The 19997-nt window shown below is 55.7% G+C and overlaps 1 protein-coding gene across 1 annotated transcript in view; it reads left to right on the top strand.

Annotated features, from left to right (window-relative positions):
* The window catches only part of LAMC3 (laminin subunit gamma 3), a gene marked incomplete at both ends in the record, with an annotated part of 61169 nt that overhangs the window by 19298 nt on the left and 21874 nt on the right, over positions 1-19997 (top strand). The window contains 10 exons of the mRNA XM_079706011.1: positions 2619-2785; positions 5523-5711; positions 5791-5908; positions 7179-7277; positions 9996-10132; positions 12735-12845; positions 14744-14936; positions 15115-15233; positions 17373-17591; positions 19268-19456. Of these exons, the coding sequence (XP_079562137.1) occupies positions 2619-2785; positions 5523-5711; positions 5791-5908; positions 7179-7277; positions 9996-10132; positions 12735-12845; positions 14744-14936; positions 15115-15233; positions 17373-17591; positions 19268-19456 (1541 nt within the window). The remainder of the gene's footprint in view (positions 1-2618; positions 2786-5522; positions 5712-5790; positions 5909-7178; positions 7278-9995; positions 10133-12734; positions 12846-14743; positions 14937-15114; positions 15234-17372; positions 17592-19267; positions 19457-19997) is intronic.

The raw sequence follows: 19997 nt of genomic DNA, 5'->3' as shown, positions 1-19997 counted from the left end.
ACTCTCAACCACTGCGCCACCAGGGAAGCCCCCAAGCATGTTTAATAAGGCTCTGAGGCATCTCCAAACAGTACGAACGGTTCAGGCCACTCCAAAGCCCCACGGCCAGTGACCCAGAAAGGTCACCGAGGAAGGAGGCACCGCACTTCTGCCCCCTTCTCATGTGAGAAGCGTCGGGCTGTCCCGTCGGGACCCCTGGGCCTGGCCTACATACTCCTCCAGCTTCCATCAGTGCACATTGTAGTTTAAGCATCTCGCCTCTCCAAGAAGCAGGGGCCATCCTGTACACACATGGCCACCTGGTACTGGGCCCTCCGGGCACAAATGACGTCTTCAGTGTAAACGCTCCCTCGTCAGGCTCCTTCTTGGAAAGGAGAGAGGAGACAGATGTGTTCCCGCCCCAGGCAGACAGTAACCAGCTCAGTCCCCGGTAATCATGTCGCATGCCCCAGATTAACAAGGATAGGAAGCCAGGGCAGGGTGTGCTGGCGGTCAGGGAGACCACCCTGCAGATGGGGACCCTGCGGGAGGTCAGGGGGACCACCCTGCAGATGGGGACCCTGCGGGAGGTCAGGGGGACCACCCGGCAGATGGGGACCTGGCGAGGCTGGAGATGTGAGGGGCAAGCATCCGAGGTGGAAGAGCCAGCATGTCCGAGACCCAGGCTTGAGGAACGAGGTAACAGCTCTGCAGCTGGAACAGGGGGTGTGGAGACGGCCGGAAGATTGTCGGGGCCATGGACCAAGTTTATGCAGTCAGTGGGAAGCTGCTGAGGATTTGGCCAGGGTAGTGACAGGGTCGGATTTCTAAGACACCCCAAGCCCTGACATCGCAAGGGGGCAGATGAGAGAGAAGAAGCTGGTTGGGCAGAGATGGTGGTAGGATGGGAGAGGTGTGGATCCGAAAGCTATTTAGGGTGGGAAGTCAGCTCCACGCGGGAGTGGTGGCCCATGGGGGTAGGGGACGAGGGGCTTCCAAAATTCAAGGATGTTTAGGTGGCGTTCAGAGAGGTGAAGATGTCTGCGAAGGGAGCACGGGCACAACTGCCTACACGCAGGGTGTCTGCACCCTCTGGAGGCTGGCGCTCGGGAGTGAAGGGGAAATGGGGCGTGTCTGTGAGGGCCCCTCCGCTTCTCCTCCTCCCCCGCCACTCCCACACTTGATTCAGGTCAAACGGCCCGGGAGCAGGGCCTCTCCAAGGATGGTGGATGGCGGTGAGCTGCAGCGTCTGCCATCAGGGGGCTTCGGGACAGGGAACATCTGGGCCCCAGCTGCCAGAGCCGGACCACCCTCAGGCCAGCAGCTGGCTGGGGGGCAGTGGCCCGGCAGCCTGTGTCCCACAATGGCCTGTAGGAATTTCACTCTTCCCTTGGGATCAGAGGGCTTCGTGGAGGAGGGAGTGTTTGCAACATCCCCTTGGGGCCGTGGGTGGTCCCTTGTCCCAAGACGGGTGACCACTGTCTCCCAAGACTGCCTGGTGCCCGCCTCACCCCTGCCAGAAGTTCTGGGCATTCCCTGCCTACCCTGAGCTCCCAGGGAGGCCTGGCGAGGAAACAGTGCCCTTCCCAAGCCCTGTGTCCCCAGTAGCATGGGTACCGGCAGTGGTCAGAGGTTCTTCAACACCCACTTAAGGCAGAGCGTGGAACATAGCTTATGGGGAGACACCAGGTGGCCGTAGAGGGGCGTCTAGGGGCTCGGGGTCTGTGTGAAGTAGGAGAGGACGGGGTGCAGACTCTAGCTCTGCCACGTAGCATTCGTCACTTCACGGCCTGAGCCTCAGTTTCCTCATCTGTGAAACGTGGATAGTTATGGTCCTCGTGCTGCAGTGGTGAAACTCCAGAGGGAGGATGTGAGCTGACTGCTCTGTCGGGGGCTGCTACAGAGGAAGGCTGGGAGCTAGGAGCCACGGCCATCCTCTGCGTGTCTCAGTCTGGCCACCCGGGATGGGGGCGATGACCCCACCGGGTCAGGCTCAGCCGAGCACGCTGTGTGGCCCCCTGAGCACCTTTGTTCCTACCTGATTCCGCCTGTCTGACTCTGCGGGGTGGGGGGGGGTAGGCCCAGGGCTGCCTCCAAGGCACAGGCTCACTGGGTTCTTGAGATGAGTTGGGGGCTGTCCTGTGTAAGGCGCCATCTCCTTATCATCCCTTTAGACACGAAGGAGGGGGCGTGAGGCGCCTCCCTGGCTGCCTCCACCTCCCACCCACTGCCCTGAGAGCTGGCCCACCCTCTAGCCAGGAGACTGAGATGACTCTTCCTGGGTCCCCCTCGGCCCCTGGCTGTGGTGCCTTCAGTGGCAGCATCGAGAACGTCACCATTACTAACTGGTGGCCTCGGGCGGCCTCTCTGTGTCTTGGTTCCTCCGTCTGTTAAATGGGGATCATAGTGGGCTTGTGAAGATGTGATGGGTTTACACGCGTACAGAGCTCAGAACAGCCCAGCGCGGTCGGTTCCTTTCCTGTTGCCCTGGGCACACAGTAGGAGTTCAGTAAAGCTCCATAGCCGAGCAGTAAATCAGGGGCTCACCCGAAGGCAGGGGCTACCTGGTGATGAACCCCTTCTCCGCCGGCACCTCCCCCAGCTTCCGGACACCCCCCACCCCCGTGTTCTTTTCCCAGGTGCAAGTGCAACGGGCACGCCAGCGAGTGTGGCCCCAATGAGGAGGGCCGGCTGGTCTGCCGATGCCAGCACAACACCGTGGGCACGGACTGCGAGCGCTGCCTGCCGTTCTTCCGGGACCGCCCGTGGGCCCGGGGCACAGCCGAGGCGGCCAGCGAGTGTCTGCGTGAGTGTCCTGGGACTTCGGTGGCCGGGGGTGCAGGCCAGGAGACACACTCCCCATCCCTGGCAGCGGGGCTGCTCCCTGGGGGGCCTGGCCGTAGCTTGGGGCTCTAAACCCTGTGCAGGTATGAGGAGGAGCTGAGGGGGCGCTGGAGGGGGCACGTGATCCTCCGTCCTCACCCCCCAGGGCAGCCCCTCAGACCCAGTCTCCCCAGGTAGAGGCATGCGTGGCAGGAGGGCTGAGAAGGACCCCCAACTTGTTCCTTTGTGTCAACTGCTCCAACCACAGCCGCCAATCAAAGCCAGGTCACCCCAGGTCCTGGGGGTGCTGACCTGCCCACCCAGCCTCTCCTGCAGGCCCCCAGGCAGCCCTCTGCTGCCCCGGCCCCCATGCGACATGGCTGGCACTGCCTGATGTTGCCATCATACTTTTTCCAGGGACGGGGGCCGCGCATGGGGTGGGGGGCTCCTCCCAGCCTGGCGTGCCCCTCCAGCTTCCCTCTGTCCCCAAGCCCTGCCCTCTGACAGTCATCTGGCTTGCTCCGGGCTACCATGTGTGGCTGGTCGTCGCTGGGCACCGGACTCCACCTAGCTCTGCTGCTGGCAGGAGGCATGTCTTCATGTGCAGGCGCTCCTGACGGCTCAGCCTCTGGACCCACTGTGCTCCTGGGCTTGGGCTGCTGGCATGTAGAGCTGGGGTGGGGAGAGAACGGCTTGTTCCGTGGAACAGGGTGCTGTCTGCAGGAGCTTCCCGGGGCCACTGTGGCCCTAATGGGTTCCTGCTGCCCTTGCTGGCCTGCCTCCACCAGGAAGTCCTCTCGGGGCCAAGGAAGCTGGCTGGCTCACCCGTTCTGAGTCTGGGGCTCTCTCCATGGTGGGGACACAAAAGGCCAGATTGCTTCTCCCGTCAGGTCCTCACCCCTGAGGTCACACCTCTGTCCTCCCAGCCTGGAACCTGCGTTTCGTGCCTGACCCCTCACGCCCCCCGGTCCAGGCAGCCCCTGAGCCGCATTCACGTCCCCCCAACCCATCTGACTGTGTCCTTCTACACGGTCGACCCTGTGGTCCGGCCGGTCACCCCTCCTCTGAGCATCTGAAGCCCCCACCTCCCTGCTCTCCCAGCCCCCATACCCCGCCTGCCGCCCAGCTGAAGGCACTTTCAAGTGCAGATGCGATTATATTCATCCACGGAGCCCGTCGCTCCAAGGTGAAGTCCACTGACCACGGCTGGCTGCCCAGCCTCCCTGGATCAAGCCCTGGCTGACCTCTTGACCTCATAACTGCCCCTGCGCCCCTCCCTGTCCCATCACAGCGCACAACGTCCCCACCCTCTGCCCTGCCCATCACATGACATGCCACCCTCCCACGCCATGCTGGGTGAACCTTGCTTCTCTGCCTGTGCCGCAACTGTCCTCTCACCTCCTGCCTGGGACTCTCCCTTCCCTCTCCTCCCCTCCTCTGCCTGGACACTTCCTTCCTGCTCACCCTTCAGGTCCCACTTAGCTGTGACTTCCTCCAGGAAGGCAGCTGTAGGCCCCTCCTTTCACCTCCCGGAGCCTCCCTGCTTCTCCCATCACAGCCCTTCACCTGCAGGATTTTCACCTGCTTGCTGCATCTGACCTCCATCAAACAGTGGGACCATGTGTGCGGGCACTGGTCCACACCATGCTGGGCTCACCACGGGAGCCAAGACGGAGCCGATCTTTGGTACATACTTTTTTTTTTTAACATGAATGTACTTTATTTATTTATTTATTTTTGGCTGCATTGGGTCTTCGTTGCTGCGCGAGGGCTTCTCATTGCGGTGGCTTCTCTTGTTGTGGAGCACAGGCTCTAGGTGTGCAGGCTTCAGTAGTTGTGGCACGTGGGCTCAGTAGTTGTGGTGCACGGGCTTAGTTGCTCCGCGGCTTATGGGATCTTCCCGGACCAGGGCTCGAACCCATGTCCCCTGCATTGGCAGGCAGATTCTTAACCACTGTGCCACCAGGGAAGTCCCTTTGGTACATACTTTTTAAAATTGTAGGGAGAGTAAGCTGGGACGAAGTGAGAGAGTGGCATGGACATATATACACTACCGAATGTAAAATAGATAGCTAGTGGGAAGCAGCCACGTGGCACAGGGAGATCAGCTTGGTGCTTTGTGACCACCTAGAGGGGTAGGATAGGGAGGGTGGGAGGGAGGGAGACGCAAGAGGGAAGACATATGGGAACATACGTATATGTATAGCTGACTCACTTTGTTATAAAGCAGAAACTAGCACACCATTGTAAAGCAATTATACACCAATAAAGATGTTTTTTTTAAAATGTATTTACGAGTGAATGAAAGGTGACTTGTATTTTCCATGCTTCTGAGTGACCTCATGGTCACTGGGGATCAGATTCACATACTCTTATGGCTCAGAGGATCCACAGGAGATCTTGGAGGGAGCCACGCTGCCACTCGAGAAGGTAGCCAGTCTGTGATCCATGACCAGGTGACTCTACGTCCTGGCTTGCCTGGGAGGGTCCTGTGTGTGGGTATATTTATTAATGGTGCCCCCTTTGTTCTCGAGAGTGTCCTGTTTTGGAAGATCAATTGACTGGTCTCCAGATCCTTGATCAAGCCAGGCCTGAACTCCATCCTTGCCCTTCCTCCAGCTGCCTGCTCACTCACCACAAGGAAGCTGATTGGCCCATACTCCCCTCTTACCATGTGCCACGGCCTCTCTCACACACCCTCCCCCACCTCCTGCCCACAGCTTGCAATTGCAGCGGCCGCTCTGAGGAGTGCACGTTTGACCGGGAGCTCTTCCGCAGCTCGGGCCATGGTGGGCGTTGCCTCCGCTGCCGTGACCACACAGCCGGGCCACACTGTGAGCGCTGCCGGGAGAACTTCTATCGCTGGAAGCCACAGCTGCCGTGCCAGCCCTGTGACTGCCACCCAGCAGGTGAGTGGGCCACACTGCCCCGGCCCCCACTCTCGCCCACCACCACGGGCTCCTGCTGCCCTGTGCCCTTCCTCCCCAGGCTCCCTGCACCTCCAGTGCAATGACTCCGGCACCTGCATCTGCAAGCCCACGGTGACGGGCTGGAAGTGTGACCGCTGCCTGCCCGGGTTCCACTCGCTCAGTGAGGGCGGCTGCAGGTGAGGGCGGTGGGGACAGTGGGTGTAGATGACCCAGCAAGGGCGCACGGTGGCGGATTTGGACTGAATGATGGGAAGTGGGAGGGAGAGTCCCAAGCCCCTCGGAACGCAGAGTTGGCAGCAGGTGGTTACCCGGGAGCGGAAGAGGAAGAAGGGATGAAGCCTGACCCCCTGGGGTTCCGCCTCAGGCACCTGGGCAAAGGGGGGCCATTCATGGCAAGGGGAGCACAGGGTGGGGAGCGGCTGAGTCTGCAGTGCTCGTGGGGCATCCAGGGGGACAGAGATGGGCAGGGGCTACTGGGGTCTGGACCTCAGAAGAGGGTCTAACACTTTACTATCACTTGATTGAGAAAATACGCAATGACCAAAAAACATAAAGCCCTTATAAATTCAGAAGTACTATTAAATGACCTTGGCTTTGGTTCATGGCACCAGTCTCCTTGTATATTTGAAAGGCAGTGGAAATGCCATTGGGGAGGTTTGGGGAGTCTCAGATATCTCTCAAAATACTCAGTCGTTCAGGCATAAAACTGGCCATTAGGTGGGGACCTGGATGCTTCCCCAGGGTCTCTGTGGCCTCTGGGCCTCTGTCCGTGCCTCTTCTCCTACCCTGGAGCGTTCTCTTCTCCCTCAACTCCCTGCCTCTCCCCGGCCTGTGTCGGAAAAAAGCCCTACCCATTCTTTAATTTTCAGCCAGGGTACAACTCCCCACCTTGTTCCCACTCCAGACCCCTCACTGGTGCTGCCACAGCCTCTTCTTGTACATTCTCTCCCATAGCTTGTATCAAAGTACAGCATCTACCTGTTTGCCTGTCCATCCTCACTGGACTCTAGGCTCTGTGAGGACAGGGACCATGTCTTATCAGATGGGGGATGGATGGATGGATGGGTAGATGGATGGCTGGGTGGATGGAAAATGCATGGATGGGTAAGTGAATAGGTGTGTGGGTGGGATGGATAGAAGGATGGAAGGATGGATAAATGGATCAGTGGTTGCATGGATGAACAGATGGATGAATGAGTGGATGGATGAACAGATGGATGGATAAGCAGGTGGGGAGGCAGATGGATCACTGTTCAGGTGAGTGGATGGGTCACTTCCTCCACTCAGTGAGAACAGTAGAGCCAGGGGGCAGGCTCTTGGGTCAGCCTGCCTCCTGTTCCTCTCGGGCGTGGGGAAGGATAGAGAGATTCCTTCCAAGGAGGGTGGGCTATTCCCACTCCGGAGCTGCTCGTTGGACGCTTTCCTCTTGTCCTCTCTCTTTGGCAGACCCTGTACCTGCAATCCCGCTGGCAGCCTGGGCACCTGTGATCCCCGCAGTGGCCGCTGTCCCTGCAAAGAGAATGTGGAAGGCAACCTGTGTGACAGGTGGGTGAACCGATCCAGTAATAAGCCTGCTGGAAGTGACCTCAGTGGTGGTGGGAGGAGCAGGGGCCATCATCCTCCCAGACTTGGGCAACCCCACCACCTGGCACCCTTCCTGGAGCACCATGGATCTGACACTCAGGAAGTTATCTAAAGACTTTACAATACCATTTATACTTTGACCCACCACCACTGAGAGTTCATAAGCTGTGGAAAATACATCTTTTTCCCCCTAGCTCAGAATCCTGAAAAGAAAGATCTAGAAGGGATAGGAGAGACCATCTAATCCAGGGAGAGCAGATACATGGTACTCGTACCACAAGCCTCCCATCTCACACTCAGGGCAGACATCACTAATAGAGCGCTACCACAACCTCCCATCTCACACCCAAGGCAGACATCACCAATGGACCACAGCAGTTTACCATGAGCTCTACTGTAACCTCAGAATCCTTCTCTACGCCCTGCTCCAAGAAGCTCCCACCAGTTGAGCTGAGATTCAAGCTTGTGTGCCATCCTTGCCATCCTGTCATGGTACAAACAGAGCTTCTAAGGCTCAACGAGGCAGAGGACTTTTTCCTGCCCTTGCTCCTTCGTGTGTTTAGGGGGCCTCCTAGCCCCGGCAATGGGCTGGCAGACACATGTGGGTGTACGTCCTCGGGCACACACTGTCCCCTCTTCCTGGCTTCATCTCCAACCTCTGCAGCCTTTGCAGCCAGCGTGGGGTGTGCCAGGGCCTCTTTGATCCTCTGGCCATGGGCCGTGTGTGGGGAACCTGACACGGCCGTATATCATGGACTCTACTCTTGCCAGACTATGTTGGGCCTCTACTGGTTCAGGAAGAAGCCCGTCCTTGACTCTCACCTTGTCCACGCGGGGCCTGTGGGTCCTGGGGTGGGAGGTAGACTCCCTGCTGGGTCTTCCTCCCCCAAGACCCCTCAAGCTGAAGAGACAAAGTGGAGTTGGGGGACTAGACCCCACTAGCTGTACTCCACTGCCTCGCACCTTGAGGAGGTCCGCCTCTGAGCCTCACTTCACCTGTTTGTGAGATGGGGGCGCTGGTGAGATGTGTTCGTTGGAGCTGGCCCAGCTTTGGGGTAATTGGCAGCTTCTTATGAATTGGATTCCTCCACCTGGGTCGGCCCGAATGGAGCCCCCGTGGTGCAAACCAGGAAAATGTGTTTGTAAAAGGCCTCTGCAGGGCTCCTGGGAGAAATGGCTGATTCTGGGGCTGGGACGGGGAAAACACAGGATGAGCCCGAAGCATCTTGTAGAAAGCAGGGAAGCGCTTAAAAACAAAACCAGACGAAGACAAACCCAGAAAACCCCAAACCAGGATGGGGGCCCATGTCAAACGGACATGAGCGCCAACCTGAAAGAGTTCCCAGAGCTGGAACAAAATAAATAACAACAATATCGGATTATAACCCAAAGTATAAAATAAACATCCACGAGTCCACACTGATATAAATAGATGAGTGAATAAATAAATACAGGGGGATGAAGGGACAAATCTTCCTGGCAGAAGAATTCCACATTATAAATGGAGAAGGGATGAGGGAAATATTAAAGCACTGTTACAATATCAGAGTAACGATCGCTGTAGGCCAGAGCCGCTGATGAATGCTGAAATTCGTGGGCAGAACTTGAGGGAGAAACAGGATATTTGCATGGCCCCCAAATATCTCCCTCAAAATATTTGCTAATTACTGTGGTGCTTTCACCATAGGTCCACGATTCTTTGATTACTGCCCCCCTCCCAGAGGTGGAGCTTAATTCCCTTCCCCTTGACCCTGGGCTAGATTTAGTGACTTGCTTTTGATGACTAGAATATGGCAGTTTTGCAGTGGAGAAACCTGGCAGGGACTTCCCTGGTGGTCCAGTGGTTAAGACTCCGCACTCCCAATGCAGGGGGCCCGGGTTCGATCCCTGGTCAGGGAACTAGATCCCACATGCCACAACTAAGAGTTCGCGTGCAGCAACTAAAGATCCCACACGTGGCAACGAAGATCCTGTGTGCTGCAACTAAGACCTGGTGCAGCCAAATAAATATTAAAAAAAGGAAAGAAAGAAAAGAAAAGAAACCCGGCAGGCAGCGCCTTAACTAAATGGTGAAGGTTAACTTTACCAGTGACGTCATACATGACCAGTGACGTCATATATTACCAGTGACATCACACAGGTATCATTTACCCTGATATGATGTGAGAAGACGGGCACTTCGCCTCTATTTCTTCCCCAAACCCACAGCCCCAGTCTAATCTTGAAAAACACCAGACAAACCCAAATGGTGGACATTCTACAAAATATCTGACCAGTACTGTCAAAAGTGTCCAGGAAAGACCGAGAAGCTGTTACAGATGAGATTAAGGACACCGCTAAATGCAATGCCATGTCCTGGATGGGATCCTGGAGCAGAAAACAGACGTTCATGGAAAAGGGGGAGATATCCTAATAAAGTCTGGGGTTTAGGAAATAACGTTAATCAGTGTTAATTTCTTGGCTTTGATAAACCTACCCTGGTAATGGCAGATGGTAACATTAGGAAAAGCTGGGTGAAGAGGCCATGGGAACTCGTGTCTACAATCTTTGCGACTCTTCTTTAAATCTGAAATTAAAACAACTTTCCCCAGTGATTCTGGGCTCCGGTTAGTCTAGCTGGGATCCCCCGAATGTAGCCAATTCATCTGGCCCCCGTGGGCATGTCTGCCTCCATTGCAGATGTCGCCCGGGCACATTTAACCTGCAGTCCCACAGCCCAGTCGGCTGCAGCAGCTGCTTCTGCTACGGCCACTCCAGGGCGTGTGCGGCCGCTGCCCGCTTCCGGGAGCACCACATCCTCTCCGACTTCCGCCGGGGTAAGAAGTGCCCCCTCTGCAGCCACCTCCGAGGGTTCTGCTCCCAGCGCAGCTGGGACGGGTGGTCCTGGGTCCTGCTCTGGGGAGATCCTGTGGTATGGGTGGGTGTGGAAAGGAGAGGGCAGCCTCGGGCCCCAGCCCGGGCGTCTCCCACAGGCCCACACACCGGCCATGCCCCTCTGGGTCCTTCAGTACCCCCAGCACCTACCTGCACCCCTTGGCTCCCTTCTGGCCACTGCCTTCTTCCTCAGCCTCCAGCAGGGGTCGGGGGTGGGCACCTGGCAGCCTTTGGAGCCTGTGGGGGAATTTCCAGTTGCTCCTTGGCCCCCTTGGTGTATCCTAGTGCTGGGGATCTGGGCTCAATCCCCTGGCCTCCATTTATTGAGCACCTGCTGTATGCTAGCTCCTTATGTCCATGGAACCTCCTGGATTCCCTGGCAGGTAGATATCCTCATCCCCATTTTACAGATGAGGCACCTGAGGCCCAGAAAAGGAAGGTCACGTAACTTAGTTGTCGGCACCTTGGGTTCATCAGCTCCCGAGTTTTGCTCTTCACTGCTGTGCAGGTCCTGTCTCTAGTCCAGGGGTGCTGTGGGGACCTGGGTCCTCCAGCTCCAGGTGGATCTTTGGAACAGGAAAGCAGTGGATCTCTGAACTCTGCATTAAATCATGGCCTGCGTGGGTCCCTGCCATGCCCACTGAGTCTCCCCGCCCCCGCATCTCCCCCAGGGAGCTAGAACCTCAGGGCTGGCTCTGGGGCGCCCCAGATGCAGGGGGAGCAGTGCGCCCTCTGCTGGACACCACGCAGAAAGCAGGACCGAGCCGGGCTTGGAATGGGGACCGCATTGTGGTCACTTGGGCTGTAGTCCAGGATGTCAGCGTCAGAAGGGACTCATTTTATAGATCCTAGAATAACACCACGATCCTCCTCACTTGGAGCCAAGCCCTGGGTTTGGCACTTCAGTCTCAGCATCTCACGTGATCTCACTAACACCCTCGGCCAGCAATTCTCAAGCTTTTTGATCTCTGGATCCCTTCATGCTCTTGAAAATTAGAGAGAACCTCAAAGTCCTTTTGTTTATGTGGGTTGTTTATACGGATATTTTCTGTATTAGAAATTAAAACAGTAGTTTTTAAATATCTGTGTATTAATTCATTTACAGGTGACCGTAGTAAACTTATAACAAAATATAACTTCTGCCTGTGAAAAATAACCCTCTTTTTAAAAGACAAAAAACTTTGAGAAGAGTGATACCCGTTTTACATTTTTGCACATCTCCTTGTCTGGCTTAATAGAAGTCAGCTGATTCCTATCACGGCTTCTGCCAGTTAGTCTGTTGTGATATCACACATCCTGTAGCTTCTGGAAAATTCTCACTGTAAGAAAGAGAATGAAAAACGCAAATAACATTTTAATGTTATTTAGAAGATAGTTTGATGCCATGGACCCCCTGAAAGAGACTTAGGGATCTCCCAGGATATTCAAACCAACTTGAGAACTGCTACCGGGACCACAGTACCTCATTGCCCCCATTTTGCAGATGAGGCACTAACTGGCTTCAGAGAGGCTAAGTAACTTGCCCAGGGTCACACAGCCAGCAAAGGGGCAGAGCCTAGTCGAGCACGGAGGAGCCCCGGACTTCCCCTTTCTGACCTCCTTCTGTTTCTTCATCCCTCCCTCCTCACCCCTTGGGCGCCCCAGGTGTTGGGCCTCCACCGTATTCTCCAGCTGCCCCCCTGGAGAGCACCCTCTGGAGGTCACTTGCTCTGTGCCCGACTGTGCCTGGTGTACTGCCATCACCAGAGAGAGGGTGGACTGAACTGGGACTGGGTTCCCACCCTGACCTGGCCACTTCCTAACCAGGTGGCCTCCCTGGGTGCAGTGGGGCTCGTGGCACACACACCTGGAAGGATGGGGTGGTGAGGTCACGGGCGAGGAAATCCTCTGAAGACCTGAAGACGAGGTCAAGTCCAGTCTCGTTAGAGACTGCCCACAATGGGGTCTCCCGGCTGTCCTCATGTCCTCATCATGTGCTCAAAGCCCAGTGAAGGGGTCTTCCCTGGTGGTCCAGTGGTTAAGACTCCATGCTCCCAATGCAGGGGGCCCAGGTTCGATCCCTAGTCAGGGAACTAGATCCTGCATGCTGAAACTAAGAGCCTACATGCTGCAACTAAAGATCCGGTGTGCCACAGTTAAGACCCGGTGCAGCCAAATAAATATATATATATATTTAAAAAGATAAAAGCCCACTGAAGGGGCAAGGCAGGCCCAGAGGTCTGACTGTGCCCCAACAGAGCCGGGTCTCTGAGCCTCCCAGCTCCTCCTGGAGCCACCTCCCACCCCAAGACCCCCATCCTGATCTGGAATGGGGTTCCGAGCTGCCTGGCTCTGGGCACGGAGGGTTTGCTGGCACCAGCCGGCTCTCATCCCCCCCGGCCTGTCTCTAGAACAGTCTCTCCCCTCCCTGGGTCCTGGTGTTTCAGGCTGCACTCAGGCCTCTGGGGGTCGTCCTTGGGACCCGGGAAAGGGTGTGAAGTGGAAGGGGGCAGAGGCCACCCTCCAGGGCCTCACAGGGTCCCTGTGTGTGTGTTTGCTGTCCAGGAGCCGAGGGCTGGCGGACCAGAAGCATGGGGGGCCCAGAGCATCCTGCACAATGGAGCCCGAGGGGGCTTCTCCTGGACCCAGAGGGCAAGGAGGAGCTCACAGCACCAGGTACCTGCCTCCACAGGCAGGGGCAGGGCTGCCCGCGTTCATTTCCTGTGGCTGCTGTCACAGATTACCATCAACTTAGTGGCTAAAAGCAACGCAGCTGTATTCTCTTAGTGTTCTAGAGGTCGGAAGTTGAAAACGGGTCTTTCTGGGCTGAAATCAAGGTGTCGGCTGGGCTGGGCTCCTTCTGGGGGACGCTCTGGGGGAGAATCCGTTCCCTGGCCTTTTCCAGCTTCTCGAGGCGGCCTGCATCTCTCTGCTCGTGGCCTCTTCCTCCTCCTTCAAAGCCGGTCAAATCTTTCTCACGTTGCATCTTCCTGACACCACCTCTTCTGCCTTCCTCTCCCATCTTTGAAGGACCCTTGTGATTACATTGGGCCCAGCTGGATAATCTAAAATAATCTCTCTACTTTAAGGTCCGGCTGATTAACAACCTTAATTCCACCGCAACCTTAATTGCCCCCGCCATGCAGCATAACATATTCACAGATTTCAGGGATCAGGACCTGGACACTTTTGGGGGCCATTTTCCTGCTGACCACGTGCCCCGCAGCCTCTGCTTCCTCATCACAGCCTTGCCACCCAGGGCTCCCTCAGGCCACCGTCGCACCCCAGACAATCCCTGCGCGTTTCCCATCAGCGTCTCACCCTGCCAGGCCACCGCACCCCCATGCCTGGGACCATGGTATTCCTGTAGAAGCAAGACGTTTTAGATTATTCTGAACCACTCCCCACCAACTAGGGCAGCTTTGGTCTCCTGGAAACTATCTCAGACCAGGAGCCTGGAGCCCATTCTTAGCTCCACTGTGGCCAGATTTGGGGTCCACTGGCTCCCTTCACCCAGTCCTGCCCTTTCCCTCTCTCTGCAAGAGGGGCTAGAGAGAGGCACTCAGATGTCTGAGGAACTGTGTGGATGCAGCACCCATGTGCCCTGCAGCCAGGAAACAAAAGACATGGGGTCCTCGGGTCCCCTCCTGGGGCAGGTGTTCCAAGTTCAGAAGCCGTAGAGCTGAAAACACGCTCTGTTCCCTCGCTGCTTTGTCAACGGATTTAAGAAGGAGTTATTCACTCAGGTGTTTGCTGCGTTCTCTGCTGGGTGTGCTGGGCACACTGCAGTGGGCAGGGCAGGTGGTGGGCGAACTCAACTGTTTTTATTTCACTTCTTTTTACGCACACATTCAACAAACACTCGTGAGTACAGAAGGCCTGAAGGGAGGAAGGATGGGGTGTCTTTTGGTCCCTTTCCTTCTGTGTCATGATTTTCCGCCTAAGCACTTGGCTAATACAGAGAAATGACAAAGTAAGACAGGCTATGACAGGGCCCCTTGGTCCTTTGTGCATCTGCCGTCTTTCCACCGGAAGCAAGTTCTGATTCCCATGGAAAGTGTGGCCCTTGGGGGCTGTCAGTGCCCCTGCTTAGTCACACGTGTAGCACGCTTGCCTGGTACTCGCTTTGAGCCTCACGAAATGCCATGGATGCGGGTCCCTAGGGATTCTGAGCTCACGGGGTGTTGGGCGTCGTGAGCGCTGTGTGAACGGGCAGGCAGGTGCCCCCGCCTTGCATACTGTGAGTTTCTCCTGTGCTCCTGTACAGACTCCCTTGTCCCATGGCACTTCACTTACAAAACCCAAGTTCCAAGATAAAAGTCTTAAGAGTGTCAAGATAGTGACAGCAGAGCGTTAAGCCAGGCGTGTGGGGCCCCAGGTAACTGCCAGGGTCACATGCCCAGGAAGCCAGCCCTGTCTGCGGAGATGGGCCACCGTCAGCATCTTCTGTGCAGGGACCCTTTGGTTTTGTAGTTTTCTCTTTTGAAGGTTTAATTGCCAATAAAATCAGTGTAGACATTTAAAATCCAGCTAATTAATTGAAGACCGTCAAAGCTGCCCTCTCTTGTCTTCAGAGAAGTTCCTGGGAGACCAGCGGTTCAGCTACGGGCAGCCCCTCACCCTGACATTCCGGGTCCCCCCCAGGGGCTCCCCCATCCCTGCGAGGCTGAGGCTGGAAGGGGCGGGTCTGACCTTGACTCTGCGGCATTCCAGCTCGCCCAGCCCCCTGGACGCCAGGCAGCCGGGGGAGGTGCAGCTCAAGTTCCTGTAAGTGTCCCGCCTTGTCCTGAGAGATGGGGTCAAGCAGTCGGGGTGGTCCCTGAGGTCCAGGCACACCTGGTTCCCTGGGGTCTGGGGGCTCCCGCCCTCCCCACTCCCGCTGGAGGATTCCTGGCACCACCTGCCCTGGGCCTCAGGTTCTGCTTTGACCCCCTCCCCCTGCCAGGTTGCAAGAGACCTCCGAGGACGTGGACCCTCCGCTGCCCGCCTTCCACTTCCAGCGGCTGCTCACCAACCTGACTGCTCTGCACATCCAGGCCAGTGGCCACAGTGCCGGCCCTTCCAGTGAGTAATGAGAGGGACATCCCCGGCCCCCAAACCAGCTAGGCCCCCGGGCTCTTTCGTGCATAGCCTTGTTGAGTCCTCACAGCAGGTGATCATCATCCCCACTTTACCGCAAAGGAGTCTGAGGCTCAGAGAGGTTGGGACACTTGCCCAAGTTCATATAACCAGTAAGGGCAGCAGGAGTGGATGCTGGGAACAGAGGCAGGGGCTGGACAGGTGAGGGGCCTGAGGACGGACAGCTCTAAGGGACAGGTGCTTGGCCACAAGGCAGCCAAGAGCCTGGCGTGGTCGCACCATGGCAGAGTCCGCCACTGCCAGGAGGCCACACCCTAGGGGTTCCTAGGTTGGTGCTGGCCGCAGGGGCCAGGCCAGGGTTCCCAGGGTATCGCTTCCCCCTGCTGGTGGTCGGAGGTGTTGCACCTAGAGAAAGCCTGGTTTCTAAACCCTCTGAACCACCCAGCTAAGTCATCTCAACTTCAACCCGGACTTCTCACCACCTCTCATCCTGGTCACTGGGTGATTGCCCTGATGGTCCTCTGACTGTTCCTGGTTCCTCTCTTTTTCCTTAATGTACTTTCTCTTCTCCCCACCCCGTACCTGTATGTGCCTAGACCAGGGATCCTCCATGCCCCTTTTTAGAACAGATCTTTCATATATAGCACCCCTTTTACTATCTGGAAATGAAATTCACAGATATTATAACCTAGACACAATTTTTTTAAAACAGTATAATATTCTAACTGTAGTACACAGAATAAATAAAAGGAAAGTAAATGATATTTTAAAATAACCATATGAATTCCAGTCACTGCTTCTAGGAGGGTGATTTGCTCCTTTTGAGAATCCCTGGCTTAGATGGCCAGCTTTTCCTGGGGCGCCCTTGAGTCCAAGGCTTGGGGGTTGTAACCCAGCCCCCTCCAGCCCCAGACCTTCCTCCTCGTTGGGGCTGTAGTTTAATTGCCTTCATCCCCATCATTGTCTGCTCCCCAGACCCCCCCTTGCAGGAATTTCATTTTTACTCTTTCCAGCAGCTTCCAGAACTTCCTTCTGTCACTCACTCAGCCATCAGTTAACAGATGTTTACAAAGCACCTACTTAGGCCAGGCCCGTGCTGGGGGTGAAACTGGAGACGCACGTGGACATATTGACACTCATCTCACCCCACCCCCCAAACCTCCTCTGCCCACTGACAGCGTTCCGGGACGTATCCCTCCAGACCTTTCTGTGTGCACGTACTTACATTTGTATTTTTTAAATACAGAAATGTGAACCCACAGTATAAGGATCTGCCACTTTCTTTTTTCAGCTAACAGTGCATCCTGGAGGTTGCTACTTGCCTTACACACAGAATATCCACTGCGTATCACTCCGTGGTAGAGATGCCCCATAAAGTTTTACTCACCCCCCTATTCTTAGCTATTGAAGCGGTTTCCAGCTTTTCACCATTGCCAACAGCGCTGCAGGGAACAGCTTCGTGTAAAGGTCTTTTATCCTCGTGCAAGTGTGTCTTTAGGACAGATTCCTCAAAATGGAAATGTTAGGTCAAAGGGTGCACATTTTACATTTTGACACATGCTGTCAAATTTTGCTTCAACAAGGCTGTACCAATCTATATTCTGATGACAAGTGTCCACTCTCTTCCCCTATTTACCTGCTCTCGTTTTCCTCCGGTGTTTACAGATAGTTTTTATATTTTGTCCCAAGTTTCTACTTGTTTTCTGCGGGAAGGTTGGTCTGAGAGGAGCTACTGCCCTGTTACTAGGAGCAGGACCTCCTGATTTGTGTTCCCACAGTCCCGAGCCTGAGCTCCCCACACCCACCTCCTCCACTGTCACTGACTGTAAAATGTTCACCGATCTGAGGGTTGTGAAAACAGTCTTTAAATGTACACATCTTTAATAACCAATGAGAGTGAATGTCTTCCTGTAAAATTCCCAGCCATATCTATTTCTCCTTCTGAAAATTACCTATTTTTTCCTTTGCCCTGGGTCTGTTTTTTAAAAATTATAAGCGATCCATGGACTGCCTTTGTATACATGGGCCAATAACCCTTTGCCTTTTACCTATGTGAATAGGAAGGTTTGGGGGAGAAACATGTGCATGGAACTCTCTGCTTCTCTCTCTCTGCTCGATCTGCAGACCCAGTGTTCCTGACTGAGGTCCGGCTCACGTCGGCCCGGCGGGGGCTGTCTCCACCAGCCTCCTGGGTGGAGACTTGCTCATGTCCCAGGGGCTACACGGGCCAGTTCTGTGAGTCCTGTGCTCTGGGATACAAGAGGGAGACACCACTGGGGGGTCCCTATGCCAGCTGTGTTCCCTGCACCTGTAACCAGCATGGCACCTGTGACCCCAACACAGGTGAGTCTCCCTGCATCCCCCCCACCCCCCGCAAGGCCACCTGGGCACACAGAACGGCAAGATGAGTACTGACCTGCACGGGGTCAGCTGTGAGCATGTAAATGATCACGAAAAACAATACCGATAAAATGGTGTCCTCGAGGCCCTCCAAGTGCTAGGCACCTTTTTATATGCTCTGTCATTGAATCCTGCAAAACCCCCTGGTGGTGCCGGGACCGTTCCTGTCCCATCTTACAGGTGAAGGACCTACGGCGCAGGGAGGCTGCACGGCCAATAGGTGGCAGAGCTACTCCTCCCACAAGTTCAGTACCAGCTATTCATCCCCATTTGTAGCAGAGGAAACCTGGGGAAAGACCTCGCCCCACAGTCACTGGGCAGGAGATGCCTGACAGGGGCTGGATGCTGGTCCCTCACACAGGAGGTGGGAGGGTCAGCGCCCTGCTGCTCTCCTGGAGCTGCTGGGGTCTCTGAAAAGGGAATGCCTTTTCTCAGCTGGCAAAGCACAGTAACCTGGGAATGAACAGGCCAGCCAGGATGGGCATGCGCCAGCAACATGAGGGCCCTCCCCGCTTCTTGTGCCCATGGCAGGCATCACTAATCGAGCCAGATGAGACCTCATAGTCCTTCTATGCAGTGCTCCAGGAGAGCTGTCTCATGAGATGGGACTAGTTTGTCATCCCTCAGAGCCCCTTGCCTTGGCATGACTTCCAGCTCCATTTGGGCGAGTCCTCATCTGTAAAATGGGCACAGCAGCCACTGCTGTCCACCCTGGATGGGAGGAGGAGTAGTGAGCATGTGGGTGCTGGGCCAAGACAGGGACCAGTGGAAAGCAGGGCAGGTGTGACAGCTCCCCCTGGATGCCACCCCTGCTCTGCTTGTCCGCCCTGCGTCCCCTCTCCTCCTGTTCACCTCAGTCCCTGATGGGTGCTGCTGGGGGCCTCTGGGAAGTGCTGGTCTTGCTTAATCCCTTCTCGGCCAGGCTCCTCCCTTAGTCCCTGGCAGTGGCTCTGAGAAGACTCCAGATGCTGTGGGGCTGGAGAAGGGGGTCTGCAGAATCCCCTTCATTAGAAACCAGTGGGCAGAGACGGGGGTTCTGTTCTATGAGACCAGGAAGCCTCTGGAAACCCATAGACCCCCTAAATGGGAGCCTCATGTCAAGGCCAGAATCCTGGATCTGTGTCACTGTCCCTGAAGTTAAGAGGACACGGAGGCTTCAATTAAAAAGATAAAGAGGACACAGAGGAAGAGGAAAAGGAAAACTGTGACAGCAAATGCTAGCTGTATCGTCAGCTGGTCCGGTTACAGGTTTTGGAATACAAAATAATAATGACGACAGTAATAATAATTGTGTGCAAGAGACTGTGCAGGGCACTTGGACTGCATGGCCTCATTGAAACTTGATGAAAACCTTTTGAGGGCAGAGCCATTTATACCCATTTTGCAGGTGAGGACATTGAGGCACAGGGGTGCCCAGGTTCACACGGTCAGTAAGTGGTGGATGTGAACCTGGGGTGGATGCTTCATCCCTGGGCTATGCTGCCTCCACCTTGCAAGTGTTCCCACCCCTTTTCTGCCTGGGACGTGCTCTGTGACCCCCCACGGCCAGAAGCCTGCCTGCTGTCTCTGGAGCATCTGGGCTCAGGCAGTGGTGACCAGGTGCTTGTCTTGCCCCTCAGGGATCTGCCTATGCGGCCACCACACTGAGGGCCCGTCCTGTGAGCACTGCTTGCTAGGTTTCTACGGCAACCCCTTCACAGGCCAAGCCGATGACTGCCAGCCCTGTCCGTGCCCTGGACAGTCGGCCTGCATGACCGTCCCAGACAGCAGAGAGGTGGTGTGTACCCACTGCCCCCCCGGCCAGAGAGGTGAGTGGCTCATGCCCTGGGGCCCTGCCTCTGCCCGGCTTCCAGGAGTGAGTCCTGGGTCTGGAGTGTGACAGATGACGGAGGGCCCAGCTTAGGGGTGACAGGCCTGACCTCTGGGGACACTGAGTCTCATAGCCCCATCGCCAGGGCCCCAGGCTGAATGGGTTCCTGTCAGAACTTGGGCCACTGAACATACCACGTGGGATTTTGGAAATCCTCATGTCCGGTCCTGGCCCTGCAGAGCCTGGTTTAGTAGCTTAAGACAGAGCTCAGGAATCCATATTCCTATCAAGTTTCCTGGCTGATTCTAGTTAAGGTGGAAAACCTCTGATTGAACTTTCAGCTTTAAAAAAATGTCGTCGTGGGAATTCCCTGACAATCCAGTGGTTAGGACGCGGCGCTTTCACTGCCGTGGGCCTGGGTTCGATCCCTCGTCCGGGAACTAAGATCCCACAAGCCACATGGTACATCAAATAAATAAATAAATAAAAACTTAAACTGTCACCAGATAATGTGTGAAGCAGAAGTGTCCCCATCCCCA

This window comes from Hyperoodon ampullatus (genome assembly GCF_949752795.1).
Source record: "Hyperoodon ampullatus genome assembly, chromosome: 6".
In the NCBI taxonomy this organism is placed as follows: Eukaryota; Metazoa; Chordata; class Mammalia; order Artiodactyla; family Ziphiidae; genus Hyperoodon; species Hyperoodon ampullatus.
The sequence above is the reverse complement of the archived record's forward strand: the minus strand, read 5'-3'. Positions and strand labels throughout refer to the sequence as shown.